At 39.2% G+C, this 24,481-nt stretch overlaps 1 protein-coding gene across 5 annotated transcripts; it reads right to left on the bottom strand.

The window, feature by feature from the left end:
• Positions 1-407: 407 nt before the first annotated feature.
• LOC119722755 (CUE domain-containing protein 2-A-like) lies at positions 408-23,170 on the bottom strand. Of its 5 annotated transcripts, none has more exons than XM_038193053.1 (9): positions 23,062-23,170; positions 20,975-21,138; positions 19,555-19,686; positions 18,525-18,589; positions 17,624-17,805; positions 16,473-16,685; positions 6,797-7,003; positions 6,258-6,380; positions 408-825 (listed from the first exon to the last, which is right to left on the bottom strand). In XM_038193053.1, the coding sequence occupies exons 2-9, from the start codon at positions 21,076-21,078 to the stop codon at positions 730-732; spliced, it is 1,122 nt and encodes a 373-aa protein (XP_038048981.1). In that variant the 5' UTR covers positions 21,079-21,138; positions 23,062-23,170; the 3' UTR covers positions 408-729. The 5 variants fall into 5 exon arrangements, with proteins under 5 accessions (XP_038048981.1, XP_038048985.1, XP_038048984.1 ...); XM_038193057.1 differs by having other exon boundaries at positions 6,797-6,997; XM_038193056.1 differs by having other exon boundaries at positions 16,473-16,679.
• Positions 23,171-24,481: the final 1,311 nt, after the last annotated feature.

Genomic DNA, 24,481 nt, shown 5'->3' with positions numbered 1-24,481 from the left:
CTCGGTTTGAATTCCACCATTCGGTTTGGATTTTGGGAACAGAATATTCAAAAGCAGTCTAACATACAAATTAAACCTTGCATTTTTTTGTGACACAAGCTAAAGGAAATATCTGGAACATTCTCCAGTTCGCTCCATGGTCTCTGATTGTGACCACATTCACTCACTCACAGATCTTCTTGGTTTATGAATGGCCTTGCTCATTCGACTGACCAGAGACTTCCCATCCAGTTTTTCATCATTACAACTCTGAGGTGATTATGCAAAGGCCAAGTGATCATTGAATCCTGCAAACTATATGCGACCATTGTAGAGGACATTGCATACGGCAACTCATTTGTCACTTTTTGTTGGCGTGATTGCAAGCTGAATAAGAACTTCAGGTGAAATCAGATACCCGTTATTTGGTTTAAAAAAAAAAAAAACAATTGGATAACTGGATATGAAAATCTCTGATTTCTCCCATTATAATTTGCCCAAGATTAGAATATAAAAATATATGCCCGTTTGAGTAAACTTCAGCCTACCAGATCAAAATAATGTCTCTGCATCTGTGCCCCAATGAAATGAAGCACACAAGAACTTAGCCTTGGTCAAGATGTAACAACAAATCGAATTGGCCACGGATTTCGTTGTTTTTGCACAAGACAACATGATATAGGAACATTTTGTTTAAATTTCAGTGGAAGTGATATTTTCTTGCCGGCTTTAAGTTACAGTAAGTCTTCTTCATCTCTTCTGATTCTGGTTTCTTGGTCTCGATGAACCTCTCCCTTTTGTCGTCACTTTTTGGCTGTTGATGTAGCGCACCATCTTCTTCTTCTCCTAGAACATGTAGAAGACGAGGGAAATCAAGTTTCTCATAAAATTTGTTTCTAATTCTCGAATTCGAATGATTCAGCCTGGTGAGGAAATGGCCCACACATTAATTTTGACTTCTTGTAAGCAATGAGAGGAAGAATTTGATTCCTTTTCAAAAAACAAATATGTCAGAAGGAAACTGTGGTTTAGGAATCATATCGTCCTGTCCGTGCAACAAGGTTGTATCTCCAAAAACAGCATTTACGTGAATTCACTGAAAGAGCGAGTTTTAGAATGTCAAAAGGTCATATCTTGCTTAAAATAACAAGGATTTACAGACAAAGTCCATGGACGTCGAGATACAACGTTGTTGCATGGAGTATGTTGCATGGAGTGTGTATGCGCGAGATAGGACTTTGTTGCAGAATCGAGGTGCTATCTTGTTGCACTGACAAGACAATATAGTACAGTGATTTTCTTCCTCTTTTGCTTACGGATGTCAGATTTGTGGGCCATTATTTTGACCAGAAAAAGTTTGTTCATTCAACTAAAAGTGCCTGCTTTATTTCAGGCTTTTAAGCAGACCCCGGAGAAAAAAACAAGAACAGTAGGATCAAAATCTAAGAATACTTCTGAGGTCAAAATCAGGATAAAAGTAGGACTTTTGTCCCATGCCCACAGCATCATTTGGCATGTTCTGTACTCACAACACCTGTGCTCCATCCTCCACTAAGGCCAAATAAAAAAAACATGTTTAGCGTCCTGCCTTTTTGAAAAAAAAAGAAGTAGGAGGCTCTTTTTTTTCCCCCTCCAAAATGGCCGCCCGACCGGGCTGTTTTTCAAGCTGGCCGCCAATTCTTTTTTTTTTAATGGCCGCCATTGGACTCAAGAAATGACATACCAGCTTTATGTGGGCTACATCCAACGGAGAAAGACGCCAAAATAATGTCAGTTTTTGTTTGATATTAGCAGAAAAAAAAGTAGGCGGCCTCCAAAAAGCAAGCGGGCGGGAACTAAACGTGCCTTTTTTTCTTATTTGGCCCAAGCTCATGGAAGTACAGATGCAGTACTCCAAAACAGCAGGAAAAGTAGGAGCAAAGTTTTTTTTAAAAAAAGGAAAAAATAGCAAAAGTAGGAAAACTTGAAGCCTGTAATTTACGTTGTTGCAGTTAAGATTTCACTGTTGATGAAATCTATTTGCAGAACCAGATGATCTTAATACAGGAAATTCTGCAAATTCGGAATTTGTAGAATATTTATATCTGTGGAGTAGGAAATCAGCATTGGGAAATCTGCAGAGCAAAGTCTGTTAAAAGGGGCACTAGGTCCTGAAATCCCTGAAAATTTCATGTTTTGGATTGTTTACTTAGCCTATTTCAAACATCTGGTTGAACGGAAACCAACCTAATGTCTTACCGTTTCCGAGAAAAGGAGAAAAAAAATCCCTGGTTGTTTACATCGGACACGACGGAGTACAAATCTGTTTTTCGTGTCTTTCTCATACAGTGTACGACATACACATTGTGTCTCGGGAACAGCGGTGACCAATCACCAATGCAAAAAATGTGGTTTCTTCACGAATGAAAATCACAACTATAGCATCCAAACAGCTTGAATTGATGGGGTCCCAAAAGTGGACCCCGAAATTCGTTCTCGCACGCATAATACAGGAATAACACAAAAACGCCCAGTTTTGAAAAGATAGTTGTGTGGATGTTCATATCCTAGTTTTAAATGTTCTTTCCGATTAACACAATCTCGTTCAAAGCGCGTTTTGTAGCCCAATTGGGCTGTTCCAGGACCTAGTGTCCCTAATAAGAAACATTGCAGGCCAGGAAAGTGTGAAGTTGGGGAAACTGAAGGAAAGCAGATGTATACAGTGTGTATCAAAAATAAATGCAAAATATAACGAAAGTAACTAACATATATAATATGGGTATGGTTTGAAAGATACGCCTTTCACGTTAAAATGAGACATCAAATGTCCAAATCTGATAATTGTTGACAGAGTTATGATTAATTTTCAAGGAGATGTCAAATTGGCCATGGGACCAAGTTTTGAGCATTGGGACAAAGGTAGCCTAATTGCCTCTGTGTGGATATTTGCCTGGCCGACAGAACTGTGTTTAGCAAGTGAACATAATTCTAAACACTTTCTTGCTATCACCTCATAGCAAGAAAGTGGTTAGAATAGTATTTACTCGCTAAACACATTTTTAAGAGGCCAGGCAATTATCCACACAGAGGCAATTAGGCTACCTTCATCCAATGACTAAAATCTGTAACTTGGTTCCGTGGTAAATTCGACTTCCCTTGGAAAATTTACTCATAACTCTGTCAAACATAACAGATTTGGACATTTGATGTCTCATTTTAAAGTGGTAAGGCGTATCTTTCAAATCATACCGATACTATCTATGTTGGTTACACATTCTATGTCTGGCATTCCATTTTTGTTTGCATTTTTTTGATACATGTTGTACAGGGAACGGAGGTAAAGGGATCTCTAGAATATCAAAGTCTGCAGAATAGCAAGGCCTGTAGTATAGGAAATTCATTCTTACAGTACCTTCTTGGGTTCCATAGGTCTATGATTCTTCCTATCTTCATCAGTGTCAATATACCCGTATTTCTCCAACAGGGACTCCTTTACATGCGTCTCATTTCTCACAGACGACTTCTCGATCCGTAACTGTGGAGTTATAATACAACAACATATTTTTTTTAATTGATCTGGTTATCAGAAAAGAAAATAAACCGGTGATCCGTGGATGGAAGGTGTCGCCTCTTTTCGTGGGCTGGCTAGCAAGTACCCATTTTCCAAATGGGAACGCTCTTAAAAACTGACCGTTATTATGCATACTGCAAATTATATGCTCATTTTCACGGCACATTGTAATGGTTTTTGTGCGGGTTTTCTTTTTGGGATTGATGTCAGAACTCTTTAACTATTTATTGAAATAATTGCTGAGTAAAACAAATTGGGGAAGGGGGGGGGGGGGAGAGGAGCCCCCTCTGCCACCCCACCTCTGGATACACCACTGTGTGTAACTCGGCTACCCTTCTTCCTGTGACCACTATGGCCCACTCAATGAATTCAATGCTTTACCGAGATGCTGCTGCTCTGGTCTTCTAGCTTGCCAGACTCCTGTAGGTTCAGTAAGACCTGTGAGGCTTGCTCCAGATCCCCCCTAGCGATGGACAGACACTGCCTCGCTTGCAGCTCGCTGGAACCAGGAAACATCTCAAGAAGAAGCTGGATGTTGTCATCGGTGACAGATAATGATGATGATGATGCTTCCGGAACACCCTGTGCCTGTCATAAAAAAAATAAAAATTTGAGATGATATACAATGTAATCAGCCACCTTGTCCAAGAGTGCATCATCGTTTTGTTTTGGAGAGGTGGGTTAAAATGCAAGCCTCAATGCAACCTTTTCCACAACATATTTGAAGGTACATGTACAGTAAACTCCGGCCAAGTTGACATAGTATAACTTGTTATATCGCTTAAACTGGCTATCTGACGAAATTCCTGATCGTCTCTAATGCAGTTCCATTGAAATTTTCATTTTTAAGTCGGCCTCTGTTAGTTGCCATTACGCCCAACTTGGTGCGTTACTTTCAGTTCTATTTCCTCAAACCACAAAAATTCCTCAGTATAAGTCGGCATCCCAAAAAAATACACCACCGTCACGTGCCCAAACAAAAAGGGGTTGCCCCAATACTGTGAGCAAATCAATAGCAATACCCCCTCTAGTCCTGCACGCATGCACTCTGTCCATTTGGGGTTCCTGTATTGAATTAACTGTACTGTGAGCACATCAATACTCTAGGCTCTAGTCTTACACGCATGCGCTCTGTACATTTTGGGGGTCCCCAAAATGACAGTGCAGAATTAAAGCCGGAGGTTACTGTATTTACAATATTTGCAGAAAAAGAAAAAACTACCACATTACATACATGTATTATGAAAAACCTTACTTCAATGTAAGTGAACAATCTAAAGCATCCAGTGAATTCATATGGCACCTGGTGTGCTGTTATTTGCAAGAAAAGAGGAATTTTTGTATCAATTTCCAACGATGGTCGGCAGAACCAGATGATCTTAATACAGGAAATTCTGCAAATTCGGAATTTGTAGAATATTTATATCTGTGGAGTAGGAAATCAGCATTGGGAAATCTGCAGAGCAAAGTCTGTTAAAAGGGGCACTAGGTCCTGAAATCCTGAAAATTTCATGTTTTGGATTGTTTACTTAGCCTATTTCAAACATCTGGTTGAACGGAAACCAACCTAATGTCTTACCGTTTCCGAGAAAAGGAGAAAAATCCCTGGTTGTTTACATCGGACACGACGGAGTACAAATCTGTTTTTCGTGTCTTTCTCATACAGTGTACGACATACACATTGTGTCTCGGGAACAGCGGTGACCAATCACCAATGCAAAAAATGTGGTTTTTCACGAATGAAAATCACAACTATAGCATCCAAACAGCTTGAATTGATGGGGTCCCAAAAGTGGACCCCGAAATTCGTTCTCGCACGCATAATACAGGAATAACACAAAAACGCCCAGTTTTGAAAAGATAGTTGTGTGGATGTTCATATCCTAGTTTTAAATGTTCTTTCCGATTAACACAATCTCGTTCAAAGCGCGTTTTGTAGCCCAATTGGGCTGTTCCAGGACCTAGTGTCCCTAATAAGAAACATTGCAGGCCAGGAAAGTGTGAAGTTGGGGAAACTGAAGGAAAGCAGATGTATACAGTGTGTATCAAAAATAAATGCAAAATATAACGAAAGTAACTAACATATATAATATGGGTATGGTTTGAAAGATACGCCTTTCACGTTAAAATGAGACATCAAATGTCCAAATCTGATAATTGTTGACAGAGTTATGATTAATTTTCAAGGAGATGTCAAATTGGCCATGGGACCAAGTTTTGAGCATTGGGACAAAGGTAGCCTAATTGCCTCTGTGTGGATATTTGCCTGGCCGACAGAACTGTGTTTAGCAAGTGAACATAATTCTAAACACTTTCTTGCTATCACCTCATAGCAAGAAAGTGGTTAGAATAGTATTTACTCGCTAAACACATTTTTAAGAGGCCAGGCAATTATCCACACAGAGGCAATTAGGCTACCTTCATCCCAATGACTAAAATCTGTAACTTGGTTCCGTGGTAAATTCGACTTCCCTTGGAAAATTTACTCATAACTCTGTCAAACATAACAGATTTGGACATTTGATGTCTCATTTTAAAGTGGTAAGGCGTATCTTTCAAATCATACCGATACTATCTATGTTGGTTACACATTCTATGTCTGGCATTCCATTTTGTTTGCATTTTTTTGATACATGTTGTACAGGGAACGGAGGTAAAGGGATCTCTAGAATATCAAAGTCTGCAGAATAGCAAGGCCTGTAGTATAGGAAATTCATTCTTACAGTACCTTCTTGGGTTCCATAGGTCTATGATTCTTCCTATCTTCATCAGTGTCAATATACCCGTATTTCTCCAACAGGGACTCCTTTACATGCGTCTCATTTCTCACAGACGACTTCTCGATCCGTAACTGTGGAGTTATAATACAACAACATATTTTTTTAATTGATCTGGTTATCAGAAAAGAAAATAAACCGGTGATCCGTGGATGGAAGGTGTCGCCTCTTTTCGTGGGCTGGCTAGCAAGTACCCATTTTCCAAATGGGAACGCTCTTAAAAACTGACCGTTATTATGCATACTGCAAATTATATGCTCATTTTCACGGCACATTGTAATGGTTTTTGTGCGGGTTTTCTTTTTGGGATTGATGTCAGAACTCTTTAACTATTTATTGAAATAATTGCTGAGTAAAACAAATTGGGGAAGGGGGGGGGGGGGAGAGGAGCCCCCTCTGCCACCCCACCTCTGGATACACCACTGTGTGTAACTCGGCTACCCTTCTTCCTGTGACCACTATGGCCCACTCAATGAATTCAATGCTTTACCGAGATGCTGCTGCTCTGGTCTTCTAGCTTGCCAGACTCCTGTAGGTTCAGTAAGACCTGTGAGGCTTGCTCCAGATCCCCCCTAGCGATGGACAGACACTGCCTCGCTTGCAGCTCGCTGGAACCAGGAAACATCTCAAGAAGAAGCTGGATGTTGTCATCGGTGACAGATAATGATGATGATGATGCTTCCGGAACACCCTGTGCCTGTCATAAAAAAAATAAAAATTTGAGATGATATACAATGTAATCAGCCACCTTGTCCAAGAGTGCATCATCGTTTTGTTTTGGAGAGGTGGGTTAAAATGCAAGCCTCAATGCAACCTTTTCCACAACATATTTGAAGGTACATGTACAGTAAACTCCGGCCAAGTTGACATAGTATAACTTGTTATATCGCTTAAACTGGCTATCTGACGAAATTCCTGATCGTCTCTAATGCAGTTCCATTGAAATTTTCATTTTTAAGTCGGCCTCTGTTAGTTGCCATTACGCCCAACTTGGTGCGTTACTTTCAGTTCTATTTCCTCAAACCACAAAAATTCCTCAGTATAAGTCGGCATCCCAAAAAAATACACCACCGTCACGTGCCCAAACAAAAAGGGGTTGCCCCAATACTGTGAGCAAATCAATAGCAATACCCCCTCTAGTCCTGCACGCATGCACTCTGTCCATTTGGGGTTCCTGTATTGAATTAACTGTACTGTGAGCACATCAATACTCTAGGCTCTAGTCTTACACGCATGCGCTCTGTACATTTTGGGGGTCCCCAAAATGACAGTGCAGAATTAAAGCCGGAGGTTACTGTATTTACAATATTTGCAGAAAAGAAAAAAACTACCACATTACATACATGTATTATGAAAAACCTTACTTCAATGTAAGTGAACAATCTAAAGCATCCTGTGAATTCATATGGCACCTGGTGTGCTGTTATTTTCAAGAAAAGAGGAATTTTTGTATCAATTTCCAACGATGGTCGGCCGACCATCGTTGGAAAAACCAGACCTTTTTCAAATAATGCCTTAAATTTACCAAAGTTAGTTAGTTCAATTTTTGCCAAATTTAGTTAGTTTGTAATCAGTTACACATCTGCAAACGAGTGCAAGCCAGCTAGTCTGGTTGCGGCTGACCCGACAATTCCCTATCTATAAATTGCTCTGTTTTGTCTGAAGTAGGGTCAGGGAACCAGACTACAAGACGGGTATTTTTTTCCCCAGCATCTACGAATACAAAACTTCAAACAGGTCAATGTTAAGGCCATTCAGGAAAGTCGACGTTTAAAAATTTTGATCTTTTTTTCAAAACTGTTTTGACCCACCAACCCACCCCACTCCCTTATTGCATTCAACAACATAAACTTGATAAAATACTTTAATTGTTGTTAAACAATTACTTAATTTAATGTTTTTAAACAATTACTTAAGACCCATCTTTTTATGAGAGCTTTTTATTGATTTTTTGTACCCTGTATCAGTGTTCATTGTATTGTTGAACTTTGCGTATACGTCTGTTTATTTTTTATTTTTTTATGACTGTAATGCGCATTTGAACACATTTTAAATGGAATTTGCGCACTATAAATTAATAAATTATAAATTATTATTATTAATTGGATTCAATTTTAAAAAAAAATGCTGTCTCAAATACCATTTTGCACCATAAACAGGATAAAATATGCTTACAAGTACATATATCTTTAATGCTTGAGGTTCTTTGGTTAAAGATAAACAGTTATCAACAAAATAAACATTTCAAGCAAAAGTCAGTTTGGGTATACATGTAGTTTGGGTGACTTGGGAAGTACTTGGTTAATACTCACGTTACATTTTTGGTTACTCACGTTACAAAAGTTACTCACATTACCAAAGTTAGTTGCCTAAATGTGTGTATTTGTGTCAACAAAACACTTATATTTAATATCTATGTTCATGCAAAGGATGAAAATCCTAAAAACCAAAATTTAATTCATTAGAAATGTTGGTGAGATATAACTTTTATATTTTTCGGTTAATACTCACATTGCATTGACCTAAAAAGGTATAAAATGCTACTTTCTGACATCTAAAAATGGATGACGGCTGTGGATTGACATATGTTTTGGAGATTATGCTACTAAATAAGGTTACGATTGAAATATCTCTAATTGCATGAATGGCATTAATAGCAATCAAGGTTTAAACTTTACCAATATTTTCTGTTCTTTGTATATTTTTCACTTTATGTTTATGACATGATTTCTCAAAAAATTGGGTTTTCTTTGTTAATTTCTCATACTTGGATGTTTAATCTGTAACAAATATATGAAACTGGGTTAAAGGGACACAGGGTCCTTGAACAGCCCAATTGGGCTACAAAACACGCTTTGAACAAAATGATGATAGTCTGAAAGAACGATTAAAAGTAAGATATAAACCTTCCCACAACTATCCTTTCAAAACTGAGCGTTTTTGTGTTATTCCTGTATTATACGTGCGTGAACGAATTTCGGGGTCCACTTTTGTGACCCCAAAATTTGAGCTGTTTTGATGCTAGTTGTGATTTCATCCGTAAAGTGATTCGCTTTTTGCGGACTTTTAAGAAACCATATTTTGTGCGTTGGTGATTGGTCACCATGCGCTGTTCGCGAGCACGGTGCTGTGTATAGGCCTACATATCGTACGTACTTTGACTGAAAGTGAAAACGACAGGAAAAGCTTATTCGTACTCCGTCGTGTCCGATGTAAACAACTGAGGTTTTTTCATCTTTTTCTCGGGAACGGTAAGACATTAGGTTGGTTTCCTTTGAACCAGATGTTTGAAATAGGATAAGTAAACGATCTAAAAACATGAAATTTTCGGGGATTTCAGGACCTAGTGCCCCTTTAAAAAATGAAACGTTTTCTTCTTAGCCATGTCCATCAAACCGTGGAATTGCCCTCATGGTTCCACACACCTACGGTACATGTACGGTACATGCACAAGAGCAGTCGGGTACAATGTACAAGTACTGTTTGTCATGTACATGTACATGTACCTCCACAACCATGTACATGTATGCTTGAGGTCACAGACAGTGTCTCATGAAATGCTATTCATGCCAACCAGGAATTTCCAATACGAGAAATTGTGTTCATGAGAAAAACAGTTTAACTGTGACGTAACAGCTATGCAGTGACCTTGTATTTGACTGTGGTAGTGAGGCACTACCATGATATGAATACATACATGTACATTGTGCATTGTACATGTACATGGACGTGTACAAAACGTACGGTACGGTACGGTAGTGCTGTTATACAGTGTACTGTACCATGTACATGAAGTGCACAAAAAGGGTGTGGCTGATTCTGCCAACAGACTGCATGCAGGAAGAGCCTTTCAAACGGTACCTAAAGCAGCTACTTTCCGGTAAGTGAATAATGATAATGCAGCTAACATGAGAAATATACAAAAATAATAATACAGTATAAATTGCACCCCAATATAAGCCTATACAAGGTGAGTTAAAACAAGAGGAAACCCAAATGGTGCTCCCTATTTTTTAAAGAATTTCTGCATGGAGCGTTTTCCAAATCTAGGATATGAAAGCCCAATTAATGAGTTTTCTTTTTAGTGAAAGCATCATTCTAATCGCTCATGTACATGTACTTTTCCAGTTGTGGAAGTTCGGAACAGAAACACTGTTTTTTAACCTTATACACGGAACACATTTAAGGTACGTGATATTTCCGTGAAAATGAAACCATGTCGTATCCTGAAAATGATATCAGAATAATCCCATACATCTCCGAGGTGTCCAAGTTGAAGGCAAAGCAAGATTTTAAACTCTTGTCATTGTAAAGCGTGATATTTCACTAACTGGACGTATCATTTTAACATTGGTTTTTAAATAAATGCTGTGATAAGGGTCTACGTATCTTTAGTGTGATCCGTGGACAAGGTTTAAAAAAAAGGGTGTTTGTGTTCAAAATTCCAAACTGGAAAAGTACATGAGCGATTTCAATGATTCTTTCGCTAAAAGAACGAATTGGGCTTTTACATCCTAGATTTAAAAGCACTACATGTGTATGCAGAACTTCAAAAAAAAATAGGGGGTACAATTTGGGTTTCCCTTTTTTTTTACTCACCCTGCTACTGGCTTTTGGGGGTACGTATCCCAGACTCACTGAATTAACTGTCCGTAATATTTTTATTTCTACATTCCGTTAACTTAAATCCTCGATCCTGATTGGTCAATCAATGTCCACAACGTTGTATTATTCTGTGTGTATTACAGCTGGCACAAAAAGAAACTACATGTAAGCAGTTTTGTTTGGACATTTGTCGGTGAACAAAATATCTGAAATATACGTTTTGTCATGAAAACTTTCCGGTGCAATTTGATACCTCACTTGGGAACACTGCGTAAGAAATAACGAAAGCGCAAGCGTTGAAAGCTCCTGAAACCCCAAAACTAAAAGTTGCACTTAGTAAGATTTTCATTCCATGGGCATTGCAACACACACTTGAATGCAATGATGCAAATCCCCCGCATTTCAATTGTGTGTTGCAATGACCATTGAAAATCTCACTGAGCACAATTCCGTTTTGGGGTTTCAGGAGCTTCAGCATTTGCATTCTCATGATTTCTCTTACACAGTGTTCACAAGTGAGGTAACAAGTTGAACCGGAAAGTTTCTGTGATAAAACTTGTAGGCCCTTTCTCAGAATTTCTTTTTGTTCAACGAGAAATATCGAAACAAGGATGATTATAAAAACTGCTTAGTTTCTTTACAGTGCCAGGTGTATTTCCATCTTTAATGTGAATTAAGTTCGCTTGCATTCGTTATCCCACTTGTGCTTGTGGAACACAGAAGAAATATTGTTCGTCTCTGTCCCACATGCCACTCAGCCTTCAGCATCATGGCATATGAGATGCAGAGGCACTACATTATTCTGTGCTTTACTTACACTTGTGGTGTTGTCAATGTACCTACCGAGTACACGTTGCTGTTTTCTTCTGGACAGAATCAAATTGAATGGAATACATTTACATACTGTAAACTGTTAGTGGACTTACTGAACATGAGTCAATCTACAAAATGTACATGTACCGATATGTGGACAGTTCAAAGGCATTTTTTTTTCACACACTTTCAGAGTACAACTAAGCAAGATGGCAGAAGGAGGTGTGACTGATCTAGTCTTGGATGAGACTCAGAAGGTACCTCAAGAATGTCCCATCTGTTACACTGAGTACAAGGATCCTAGGATGCTAGACTGCTCACACAGCTTCTGCCTGAAATGTCTGCAAGAACTCAAACGGACACAAAGTAAGGACGACAAGAATATCGTCTGTCCCTTGTGTCGAAAGGAAACTGCCCTGACTGAAGCTGGTGTGGACATTCTACCTGGAGGATCAAAGGATGTCAATCAAAAGGAACAGACTGAAGGTCAGGGGTTAAAAGTCCTGTGTCAGACATGTGATGGGGAAAATGAAGCCATTTCTCGATGCATGGATTGCAAGCATTATCTCTGTCAAGATTGCCAGAAGGCGCACAATCGATTTGCAGCACTGAAGGCTCACAAGATAGTGGCTTTGACAGAGCTACATGGTGAGTCTGAAGAAGAGGAAACTGAACTCAAGAAAGTACCCAAATGTCGCAAGCATCCAGATCAAGATCTCTGTCTGTATTGTAACTCATGTGAAGTCCTCATATGCAATGAATGCACGACCTTTGATCACAAAGAATCAATGCATTCTCACGTCAGTATTGACCAGGCGGTCAGCAGATGTAACCAAGAACTAAATGAATCCATATCTAAAACAGAAGGGTACATTAAAGCATTCACTTCTGCCAACCCCGTTTCAATAGATCATTCACGTTACAGACTTGACAAGATGCTCGCCAAAACGTACAACCAAATTTCCAACAAAGCAGAAAAAGAAATTGCCAAGATCAGAGAGAAAGAGAAACAACTCAAAAAACAAGCCAGGGACATCGCCATGAAACGAGATAAAGACTTTGCATGTACAGCAACACCACAGCAGACTCCGAGTAAGGTGAAAGAAGTAATGACTACAGCAACGCGCTATGAGATCCTGGAGACCAAGAAGAAAATGCTGAAGGATTTGAAAGAGCAGGTGGAGGTGCACAAGAGTTTGGATATCAAGCATGGGAAGTCATTCCTTGGCTTAAAAGAGAGTGAAGAGGATGGTCAGCTTGGGACTCTGCTCTTGGAGGAGAAATGGGAGTTGAAGACCTACAATACAGATGTTTATGGTGGAGAACATCTTGCAGCATACTCCACAAATGAAATGGTTGTGGCAGGCAGCAATAAACTGTCTACATTGAATCCAGAGGGGAAGATGATTTCTACAAAGACCTACAAACCTGACCCTGATAAACCAAATGAACCCCATGACCCTAATGACATACAGAAAGCAACAGCTCTAGCCATCAACAAGGACGACCAACTTCTGATCCTAGACAATCCTGCAGTCAAGACCTTCAACAAAGAATACCAGCTCCTTCATCAGTTCCTACCAGGTAAAGAGGCCGGCGTGGACGGCACGCCGAAGTGCCTGGCAGTGGACAGCAGCAATCTGATAGCAGTGGGTTACAAGGACCAGGAACAGATATCTCTACACAACCCAGATGGTTCCCTCGTCAGAACACTGCCTGCTCCAAAGATTGATACATATTTGATCTTCAGCAACAAGAGACTTATTTACACCAATAGCAGCGAGGGCTTGCTGATGGCTGTTGACTTACACGGCAACTCACTGTTTAATCAAAGTTGCAATTCTCCTCGTGGGTTGTGTTGTGATGATGCAGGTGATATTTACCTTCTTCTTGCCTCATATGACACTTGCCATTTCAGTGCAGATGGCAAGTACATTGAGAAATGGGGCTTTTTGGGCACGTATGGTGACTTTGATATCACATACACACCTGATCACAAATTAGTAGCTACAGGAAGAGAGCACTCTCGGTTGTACATGTATCACTCTGCTTAGAGACATAACCAACATGGAATTGCAAATTCAAGTGATCAAAATAAAAGGGAGGGAATACTTTTTTTCGTACAAAAATTGTATCAATATATTATCTACATAAAAAAATGTACATTATTGATGCTAGTGCATGGACATGTGAAATGTGAAACTTTCTGTTTGCAACTTCACAAACAGGACAGACATAAAATAAATTTGAACCGGATATAGGATTGTACAAATACAAAGTTTACATGTACATGTGTTGTTAAAATATTGAATTTAGTATCTCACAGTAGGTCTATGTACTGTATGTACATGTATTTCGGGGCTTGTACTTGTAGTGTTAAAAGTAGAAGTGCTTATTTGATATGCATGTAACTTTTTAAATTCCCAAAATTACCACATTTGTCCCAAATTTGTAACATGCTTCAGAAGTGCAGCAATATTTGTTTTCATGGGGTATTCTTTTAAAAGCAAAAAATATACTTAACTAGAAGTTCGCATTTGTTTAGTTACAAACGCAGAGTGGTCAGGCAGGCAATTTTTTTCAATAAACACTGCCGAGTTAAGTAATGCATATGTTTATGTAAGAATTAAAGGATCACAAAATTAAATCCTTTTCGGTACAATCAATTATTTTGTTTAAAAAATGTATCTTTAGCAGTGTGATAAATTTCAGTAAACATTCTATGTACACATACAAGTTATTTATGGCTCGATGACGTTATTAGTAAAAAATGGGAAGTGAATACTGATTTAGTTTGGAGTGGATAAATGTTCATTGTGAAGTTAAATAATGTATGAATATATATGGAAAATGTAATTGTATGTATTAATAACACCTACATGTAACTTCTGGTTTGATGACCTCACAGTATTTGGAAGCAAAGGTCAACATTGTAATGGATCATTATTTGGGCTACAAAGATTTACGACATGGATCTAATGATAGAATTAAATTTGAAATACATGTATGATCGTTTTAAAATTCCCCTTGAAGTAACTTCCGGTCTGATGACGTCATACATTTGAAACCTTGCCAAGTTACCGGTACCTGTGGTTAATAATCAGAGAATGTCACGGGGCGATTTGGTAAAATTTGAACCGATGGTTTTAAAATTAGAGAAAACAAATACTGTTTCGGATGAAGACGTCATCACACTGATTTTTGTGTCTGGCATTCCTCACTAAACACTTTCATAATATATGTCTGTAGTAAAATGCTTCCGCTTCTGAGTTATATTCAATTTTTATTACACTTCCGGTAACACCGGAAGTTAAGGTCAAGTGGTTTTGTGTCCGGGAACAGAAAATGTTTCTCACGAAAAACGGATACAATACTCTATTTAGTTCAAAAGATATACATGTAGGGCAAACTATTTTGTCAAAATTTGCCCTTAAATCACTTGTACTTTGATACCTGATGACGTCATGATGACGTAACAAAATTTGTAACATCTTCATAACATGGTACAAGTTCACACAAGGTTTTATGATCATACCGTAAACCGTTCGGAAGAATTTTTGCTTTGTTTTGATGATCTCAGGCTAACGTCTTCATTTTGGATTCACCTAACCTTTGACCTCCCGGTAGACCCGGAAGTAAAGGTCAAGCGCGTTTACGTACAGGACAACATTTTTTTTAGCAATCAATGGTCTATCTGATTACAGAACACAAACATCATTGATTATTTTGTTCAAGACTTTTGTAGCTAAAATCGCTTGTAATTTGACACCTTATGACGTCAGAGTAATATGCACCACTTCGGATGAAGGTCGATATTGAAAGTTACAGGTTCATATCATGAACCGTTTAGGTAAAAACCTGCGGAGAAGTGTTGTCCGGGAAAAGAAAGAAAGAAAGAACGAAAAAAACTAATTGATGCAAGCGCATTATGGTAATTAACTATACATAATTTTAGAGAAAAAAAAAATGGCTTGCGGGATCTCGCACAAAAATGCAAACGCGATGGCGGCCATGTTTTATCGCCAAAAATTATATCAGCATTGCACTAGTCTTCAATTCAAGCCTGGTTTCACCTCTGAGTGAGTGCCACTTTTGTATCCAACTGTGTTGTAGTGCTGTATTGGCCTGCAAGAGTTGTACCACAAAAAACCCCGGACCATTACCGACTTGTAATTAAGTCTACTTCAATGTTACGCTTAAGCCAACCTCGTCCCCATATGCTCGAAGGGTCACGCATGCTATCTCTGAATTTTATCTACCATTTGAACGAGGTGAACTATCCAGACGCGGAGGTTGGCTATCGAAACAAGGTTGACTGATACATGTACATGTATGACAACAGAACAGCACAGACATGTTGGATGATCTCAAAGAGGCTTCTGGGGGTTTTTTTGCCCTTTTTTTTTTTTATTATTTTTTTTCAATTACTTTAACTGAAACCTGAATTTCGATTTTCATTTTTCCTTTGACCCACCCACCAACAATTTCTAAAAAAAACAGATCAAAACTGTTAAACTTTTTTTAAACACTGACTTTTCTGAATGGCCCTTACAAAATTTGCTATAAAATACTAACCACCAAATCAATTCCATTACTGAAAAGCAAGTGTTGTATATTATCTTTACACAACCACATTTGGCAAATTTCAACAAGTTGTTTCACATTATTTTTCGGATTTTTCAATGATTTTTCAAAGCAGTCACATTTTACGAGGCACTATATTTTACAGATAATAAAAACCGACTCACAATTTTGTCAGTGGCCTTTAAGGATCCACCGCATGTCTGGCTGTAACCGTCACCCTGAAGCATAGCCTGTACGGCTTGCTCCACGTCGCCGTTGGAGTCCGACAGACATCGCTTCACATCCACCTTGCAAGAGTCTGGGAACATCTCGGCCAGGAGCTTGATTTTGTCGTCCATATTTCTTGATGATGGCCCATTGCTCACTGTTTTCTGAAATTGGAGCAGACATCAAACCCTCAAAGAAAACAACAGACCTCTCATAGGAGCTACAGAATGCGTGTGTAATCTGATTCTTGTGCATACAGAAAGTTTAGTGATGTTTGTCTGATTTTAAAAAGAAAATTTCAGCAAAATATTCCTCTAGGTATATAGCTCTCAAAGCACGTCCGAAAGTGGCATTGAACAAAAGTGTAGCATTTGACAAACAATAAAACCATGCTGCCCGCATATGCAGAGTATTTTATCAACTCCTCAAGATCGCTAGATTTTTTGAATAGTTGAATAAAAAAACTATTCATAAGATGGAATTTGAGTTAGGGTGATGTAAATTCATAATTAGGTTTTGCCCTATATAAACACTGTATACCGAGTGTGTTACCCCAGAGTTATAGTGAGAAAAAAAAAGTCAGTTGGGACATGAACCCACGACCTCCTGCTTTCTAGTGTACACGTCTTACCACCCGACCACCGAGCTTGCCGGGATCGGCTGGCTGGTTCAAATTTCATGTACATGTAGCAGCATTACCGCAAGGAAACTATTCATACGATGAAATTTGCATCAGGCTGATGTAAATTCAATATTAGATTTTGCCCTTCACTGACGTATAAACACTGTACAGTACACTCAGTGTGTTACCCCCTGAGTATAAGTGAGAAAAAATCATTCGTGTGGGACTCGAACCCACGACCTCCTGCTTTCTAGTGCAGACGTCTTACCACTCTACCACCAAGCTTGCCTGGATCAGTTGGCTGGTTTGAATCTGATGTAGCAGCAGCTACTGCAACAAAACTATCCTATAAAGAATTTGCATCAGGGTGATGTAAATTCAATAATAGGTTTTGCCCTAATGCTATTCGGATATTCGGTTGATGATCGAATATTCGAATATTCGGTTTATTGGGCACTCCCTTCAAATAAACCAGAGCATGCATACCCGAAACTCGGTCTTCTTCCCCTTCTTAACACTGCTGCAGCTGCTGATGTTCTCCTGTCGTCTGTTGACGCTTTCCGACGGACTGTAAGGAAGCTCAATATCCTCTGGACATGCTGGAAGAGCGACTGATTCTTTCGTTGTCGTATTCTCTTTAACTGATGGTGGGGATGATGGTGGAGTTCCTGGAAAAAGGACGAGCGAGTGAAGGAAAGAATTATTCAGCCGGGGAGATCACTTGGTAGTGAAAACATTGTGGGGAACAACGTCCAGAATCTTTGGAGGCAAAGGCAATGCACAGACTACAGCACTGTAGTCATCTACACTCCTTTTTTAAAATTATTAACCCTAACCTTCTCAACTCCTCTAAAATGCTCTTTGCAAAACGGACAATTTTGCAGGTTTTGAGACTTTATGGCAAAAATGTGTGTTTAATTTTGAAGGATGCACTGTTTCAAGGTCTTGGGCCAGACCTTGTGTTGTTTATGCTCAGCAGTGCATAAATTTAGGTCTAGATTATACAGGAAATCCTTGGCACTGCTCCAGGTTGTCACTGGCACTGTCTCAACATACTGACAGTGATTGCTGGAGGATTTTGCAGGATTGAGGCAGTGGTCACCCCTCCAAGGACCGCATTCAAGAAATAACGGATGGTTTTGGAGGACTGAGGCTGTATGCAATATTTACATGGAGGCAGTTGGAGGACTTTGCAGGATTGAAGTTGCTTCCTAGCCAAAATACCTGGGGAGTTAATAATTAAAGAAAAAAAAGTTTTTTGGGGGGGGGGGGGGGGGGGGGAATGGCCCCAGTGGTTCCCCTTCCCCCTCTGTACCCCTTTCCCTTCCCCCCATACCTACTAGTGATCTAATTGATGTTCCTGTGAAGCTGAAGTCAATTAGCTTACCTAATGAATACGTTGCTGACAAGACCTCTTCCGACAGTTGAAATATCCACTCGCAGACTGTGGCACTGTATGTTATGACAACAGAAATTCAGTGAGTTTTATGAAAGTGAATGTCTCAAAATCACAAACAAGACCATGTTGACCATCTCCAAATAATAAGGCTTCTTTTATGTTTGCGGTAGCACCATGTGGAATATCTCCGTGTCCGTGGAATATCTCCGATGCATCGATTACGATAACGAGAAGAGTGGATCTCGTTTGTAAACACAAGTACATTTCGAACGATAATTAAGGGAGTCGGGAACTAGGGCAGCTTTTATGGGCGGAAACCAGTTCAAGTTAGTTCCCGACTCCCTTTTACAGTTCAAAATGCACTTGTGTTTACAAACGTGATCCAGTCTTCTCATTATCATAATCGATGCATTGCGCTCGGTAACAGAATCGCACTTGGGATACATGAGTACAGAAACCATCGAATGTACGCTGGGCATGATGACCACATCGCCTCGTTCAAACATAACGCGAGTCGGAAATTTAACGTGTTCATGATCGCGAGGGGAGCTCTCTGAATTGAATGGGAAATTTCACTTTTCAGTACCTCAATCTTAATCATCGATCTCTACTTGTACCTCAGGTGGCGTATTTAGTTATTTGGAGCCGTTTTGAGGTTGAAATCTGATGTTTTTGTTGGGCAATGTTTGGTTTTTGGGTCAATGACAAAATTGTGTTGACGGATTGATGCGGTTTAGCTTGGACCCCACTACCGCCAGACCATGTCCGAAAATTAAAAAGGCATTAAGTTGGGTCCAAGTTACTCGGACTATCCCGAACCATGGGCACACCTGGTCGAACCATGGGCACACCAGACCCGAACGATGGGCATGCCAGACCTGAAACATGGGCTAATCGGGCCCAAACCTATGTTTGGCACTCCAGGCCTGGAGAAGCATAAATGAGAAAATGGACTTGAAGCTGAAACCACATACATGAATTATTCACGGCAATATACAACAATGTGACCACTACCAACCTGGTGATGTCTTTGAAGCCAGGTATGTAGGCCTCCATCATCTCCACGAAATCTCCAACATCAAACTCATCGTCATTCCCGACATCTTCAAGAACACCCACCACATAATTGAGGACAATGTCATCAATGGCACTAAGGGGAGGGAGACACACAAAGAGGAAAAGCTGTGATCCGTAGCCTTCATGTCTATACGACTTTGGAATATTGAGCAAAGACTACACTGAACTCTTTGCAAATTCATTTGGCTTGTGATGTTTTCAATTATTTATGCATGTTAGTAAGAGGGGGTATTTTCAACCGAGGTGAGAATCCTACCAATCGCTATTAAGCACAAACTTTAGTTCTGACTAGGGTTGATTATATGCTGCAAACAAAGTAAGTGCATGGTCATGTTTTGTTAAATTATAGTCTCAGATCTCACACTCTCAGCGACACTTGTAGATATTAAGTTACTAGAGCGCCAACTCCTTATTCTTGCGCGCGGAGATGCTCTGAAGCCGTCCTGGGCACAGACATTTTGAATTCATGTGCGTGTTTTTAGAACATAATGAAACTAGATGGATTGAATTTTGTATGTGTACTCTAAATGCAACGCACAAGCAAACTGACGATTAAAAAAAAAAAGCATCATTGTGATCATCTGCAGCGAATACGCACACGCATTGCGCTGTTTCCGTACAGCAAAATGAAACGATCGTGCATTTTGGTTTTGGGTGCATCGACTTCGATAACGTAGCTGTATAGAATACAAACGCAGATCTATATGCAAATAGCCGAACAAAAGCCGTACAAAATTTTGAGTTTTCGTCAGGTTTGTGCACAAGCATGGATGCTCCCTGCAGGCATCACGTATGCGTCGGCGGTCCAGTAATTTAATATAGCTCTATGGTAACACTCAACTGGAACTGTGTGGGAACTGTGTCAGCCAAATGCGGAAATAAAAGGTTTGAGGTCAACAATTCCAGATTGGTCGGGTGCGTGTACAGTTGGTAGCTGTAAAAACGTTAATGAATGGGTTTTTCTTGGGGGGGGGGGCTCAAAAGCAAATTTGCACTCATGTTTTGGTTTCACACCAAGTTGCTCAGACGTGTCACAAGTGGAGAGATTTTGGAAAGATTTCCATATACGAAGTTCACTAATTTTCCTCTGTATTAACTAACAAGCCCCCAGATAGCAATTTCATGTCATCAAAGTCAATTTGAGCAGTGAGGAAATACAAGCATTTTCTTAGAAAACAGTTAGAATTTTTCAGTCCAATCTCATAGGGCTTGAACAGGGTGTTGAGTGAACTTCGTATATGGAAATCTTTCCTAGATTTTTCCTGAACAGAAAGCATGAGTAGTAACATACATGTACATTGTAAGTTATAGGCCTAATCTCAAAACATGGTTACTGAAACATCTTCTCGCCTAGAACTTACCCAATGGATGACTGTGGTAGATGCATAGTCAAGAAACTGTCCAGTGCCGAAGTAACAATGTCTTTCCTATGCAGCCTTGGCATGCTTGGGTTGATTACGTGCATGCATGTGACTCTGAATAGTTAGTGTACATACTCGCATCAAATCCAAATGTGAATGTGATCCTGTCAGAAAATGTTTTAAAAATTAGACAATCTATACAAAAAAAATGTAGTGGCTGTCGTTACGACGACCGTAATGCAATTTCAAATGCTATCGTTACCACATTGTAAAAATACAATGCAAACATGCGTTTTACAATCAGCCAATACAACCAGAACGCTTCAGTAGCATGATAAGTTTAAGGCTTTTAATCAAATTGTTCATTTTATTGAAGTACCCAATCTTTCTCTTCCCTTTGAAATCTGTGGTTTTGAAGTAGCGTCTAGATACAACATTGGATTGTCATGGCCTGGCGGTTAAGAATACGGCTCCGGACGCATCATGCTCTGTTGTTTCAGAAGTCAAATTTGCACACATACATGTATATGTGTATGTATTTGATACTGGAGAGATTTTGGGGTGAGAAAATTGGATCCAGATTGAATAACCTTCTTGCTACTTTTTGGTCTTTTTTTATTGTTTTCTCATGTGCATATATAGTGAGAGATATAAAGGAGATAACTTTATGACCACTGGACATGGGAATTAATTTTCATCAATTATTTAGTGTGAAAATAGGGCACAAAATGGACAACAAAAATGTGACATGCAACATAAGGGGTTAGAACTTTTCTATTTCCTGATAAAATGTTATCTATTTTACTTTTTTTTGACAACTGATTTTTTTTTTTCCCCATCAATGGTTCTTGTTATAAATACCAGACTTTCCTATGGAAAATACTTGAAAATTCTGAAAAAAATGAGGAAATACGAAAACTCTTAACGTTTGTAACATTTGGTGTCCAATATGTTACAAACATAACATGGGCATATTAACAACAACTGAAAAACAGACATGTCCTGATTGACAGATTGAAAGTGGAGTGATTGTGAACCCTCATCAGCAGTTACGACATAATTATTATTTAAAAAAATTATCGTCTCCATGTGCTTTCCATGTACCTACAAAAAAATCATGTTTAACACAAACCATTTAGGCTACCTCACATTTCATTTTCCTCCTACATAGAGTGAAGCAAATTGAAACAATTCGCTTTAAAAATATATTTGAAGTGAAGCTACCCATGAATACATCTTGTACTGCCTATAGGCCGGGCCCTGGCCTAGGCCCTTTTTTTAGCACTTTCTGACGGATACAGGATAGGTCACTAAACATGCTAAAGCGTAAAGGGGAAAAATTAGTGATGGCGCGATATGGGAATCTTTCAAACATTTTTTCCAACAAATCTTGCTTGTTGACTTTTTACTAAACGCAGTGGCAGCCGTAACGCATTTCCCATTTTCTATCGTTACGGTAGACTGCAAATTTTATAAAAACATGAGAAGAAAATATAAAATTAGAAGGAAAAAAGTGAATTTGAACGTTAGGAAATTTTGACTTTATTTCCCTTTAAAAAAAAATCCTCCAAAGCCTCAGGTTAGAAAAGGAAAAAAATTCTAGTGCAAAACTGAGATGCGATAGCCACTTCGTTCGGTCCTCTTTATCGCTTTTTCTACCATATCAAGCTACTTTTGATGTTCAAAAGCATGTACAAAATGTGTTGATGCTCGTTGACGACCGTTGAGTCTTGTTGACGCTTGTTGACGCTTGTTGACGCTTGTTGACGCGCTTTAGTAGGACCCCGGCCCCACTTCGTTTACTAAAAGTCGACACTAAAAGTAAAAGTTTTTGTGTGAAGCACTGAAGGCAAGAACCCTCAAGTTCTTCGTTGTCCGGAAATTGGACAACTAATCAGACTGAATTTTTTTTCGACATTTGGAAGCTTTACCTTTACATAAAATGAAAGTAGACTTATTATTCACAAAATGGCCCTCAAAATAACACAAAATAAACGTTATTTACAGTTTGAGTACTCGAGGTTGAAGCAAAATGATAATTGACAACTTTACAATAACACTTTTAACAGAGAAATTAAACGGCATACCAAAATCAAAATACCGCCAAGGACCAGACTATTTGGCTTTCTTTTGTATTTGGCCACCAGGATAGTTTGGGTGCCATACTTGCGTCGGCAATAATAAAGAGTGCGCCCACCAAACTAAACTTAGCCGCGTTATGAGCCCAAAACCTAGCCGCGTTCTTAGCCGCGTTCTTAGCCGCGTTCTCAACCGCGGTATCAAAATCTCAAACACATACAGTAAAAGGTGGTTGCTTCTCTGTTTGTAATGAAAGGATTTCTTGGACTTTCCCAACGAAATGTTAAAGTTATACAATAAATGTACTATTTTTTATGCTTTCATCTAACCAAACCTTCTATTGGGCACGTCATATTTTGGAGGGGGCCAATTCGGTCCACTAATTAGCTGTTAATTACGGCCCTATCGAGGAGTCTCCATTTTCCACTCTAAAAGTGCACAAAAGGGAATGCTGCTGACCTATAACACCCCTTTAAAACAAAATGTACCCCACATAGTTTTATAAATTTGAATTTTTATTGCATAATCCATTTGATCCATCTATTGGGAAGATCAAATTTTGGAGGGGGCCGATTCGGCCCACTAATTAGCTGTCAATTAAGGCCCTATCGAGGAGTCTCCATTTTCCACTCTAAAACTGCACAAAAGGGAATGCTGCTGACCTTTAACACCCCTTTAAAACAAAATGTACCCCACATAGTTTTATAAATTTGAATTTTTATTACATAATCCATTTGATCCATCTATTGGGAAGATCAAATTTTGGAGGGGGCCAATTCGGTCCACTAATTAGCTGTCAATTAAGGCCCTAATGAGGAGTCTCCATTTTCCACTCTAAAAGTGCACAAAAGGGAATGCTGCTGACCTATAACACCCCTTTAAAACAAAATGTACCCCACATAGTTTTATAAATTTGAATTTTTATTGCATAATCCATTTCATCCATCTATTGGGAAGATCAAATTTTGGAGGGGGCCAATTCGGTCCACTAATTAGCTGTCAATTAAGGCCCTAATGAGGAGTCTCCATTTTCCACTCTAAAACTGCACAAAAGGGAATGCTGCTGACCTATAACACCCCTTTAAAACAAAATGTACCCCACATAGTTTTATAAATTTGAATTTTTATTGCATAATCCATTTCATCCATCTACTGGGAAGATCAAATTTTGGAGGGGGCCAATTCGGTCCACTAATTAGCTGTCAATTAAGGCCCTAATGAGGAGTCTCCATTTTCCACTCTAAAACTGCACAAAAGGGAATGCTGCTGACCTATAACACCCCTTTAAAACAAAATGTACCCCACATAGTTTTATAAATTTGAATTTTTATTGCATAATCCATTTGATCCATCTATTGGGAAGATCAAATTTTGGAGGGGGCCGATTCGGCCCACTAATTAGCTGTCAATTAAGGCCCTATCGAGGAG

This window comes from Patiria miniata, unplaced genomic scaffold (genome assembly GCF_015706575.1).
Source record: "Patiria miniata isolate m_02_andy unplaced genomic scaffold, ASM1570657v1 HiC_scaffold_16, whole genome shotgun sequence".
NCBI classification, from domain to species: domain Eukaryota; kingdom Metazoa; phylum Echinodermata; class Asteroidea; order Valvatida; family Asterinidae; genus Patiria; species Patiria miniata.
This window is presented reverse-complemented; position numbering and strand designations above follow the sequence as displayed.

Bases quoted from the DNA above. Each gene is read 5' to 3' on its own strand.
- LOC119722755 (XM_038193053.1), bottom strand. From the start codon at position 21,078: ATGCACGTAATCAACCCAAGCATGCCAAGGCTGCATAGGAAAGACATT. The intron at 19,687-20,974 runs GTAAGTTCTAGG...CCCTCCCCTTAG, and splicing joins CTACCACAGTCATCCATTGG to TGCCATTGATGACATTGTCC. The intron at 826-6,257 runs GTACTGTAAGAA...TACATGTTCTAG, and splicing joins GACCTATGGAACCCAAGAAG to GAGAAGAAGAAGATGGTGCG.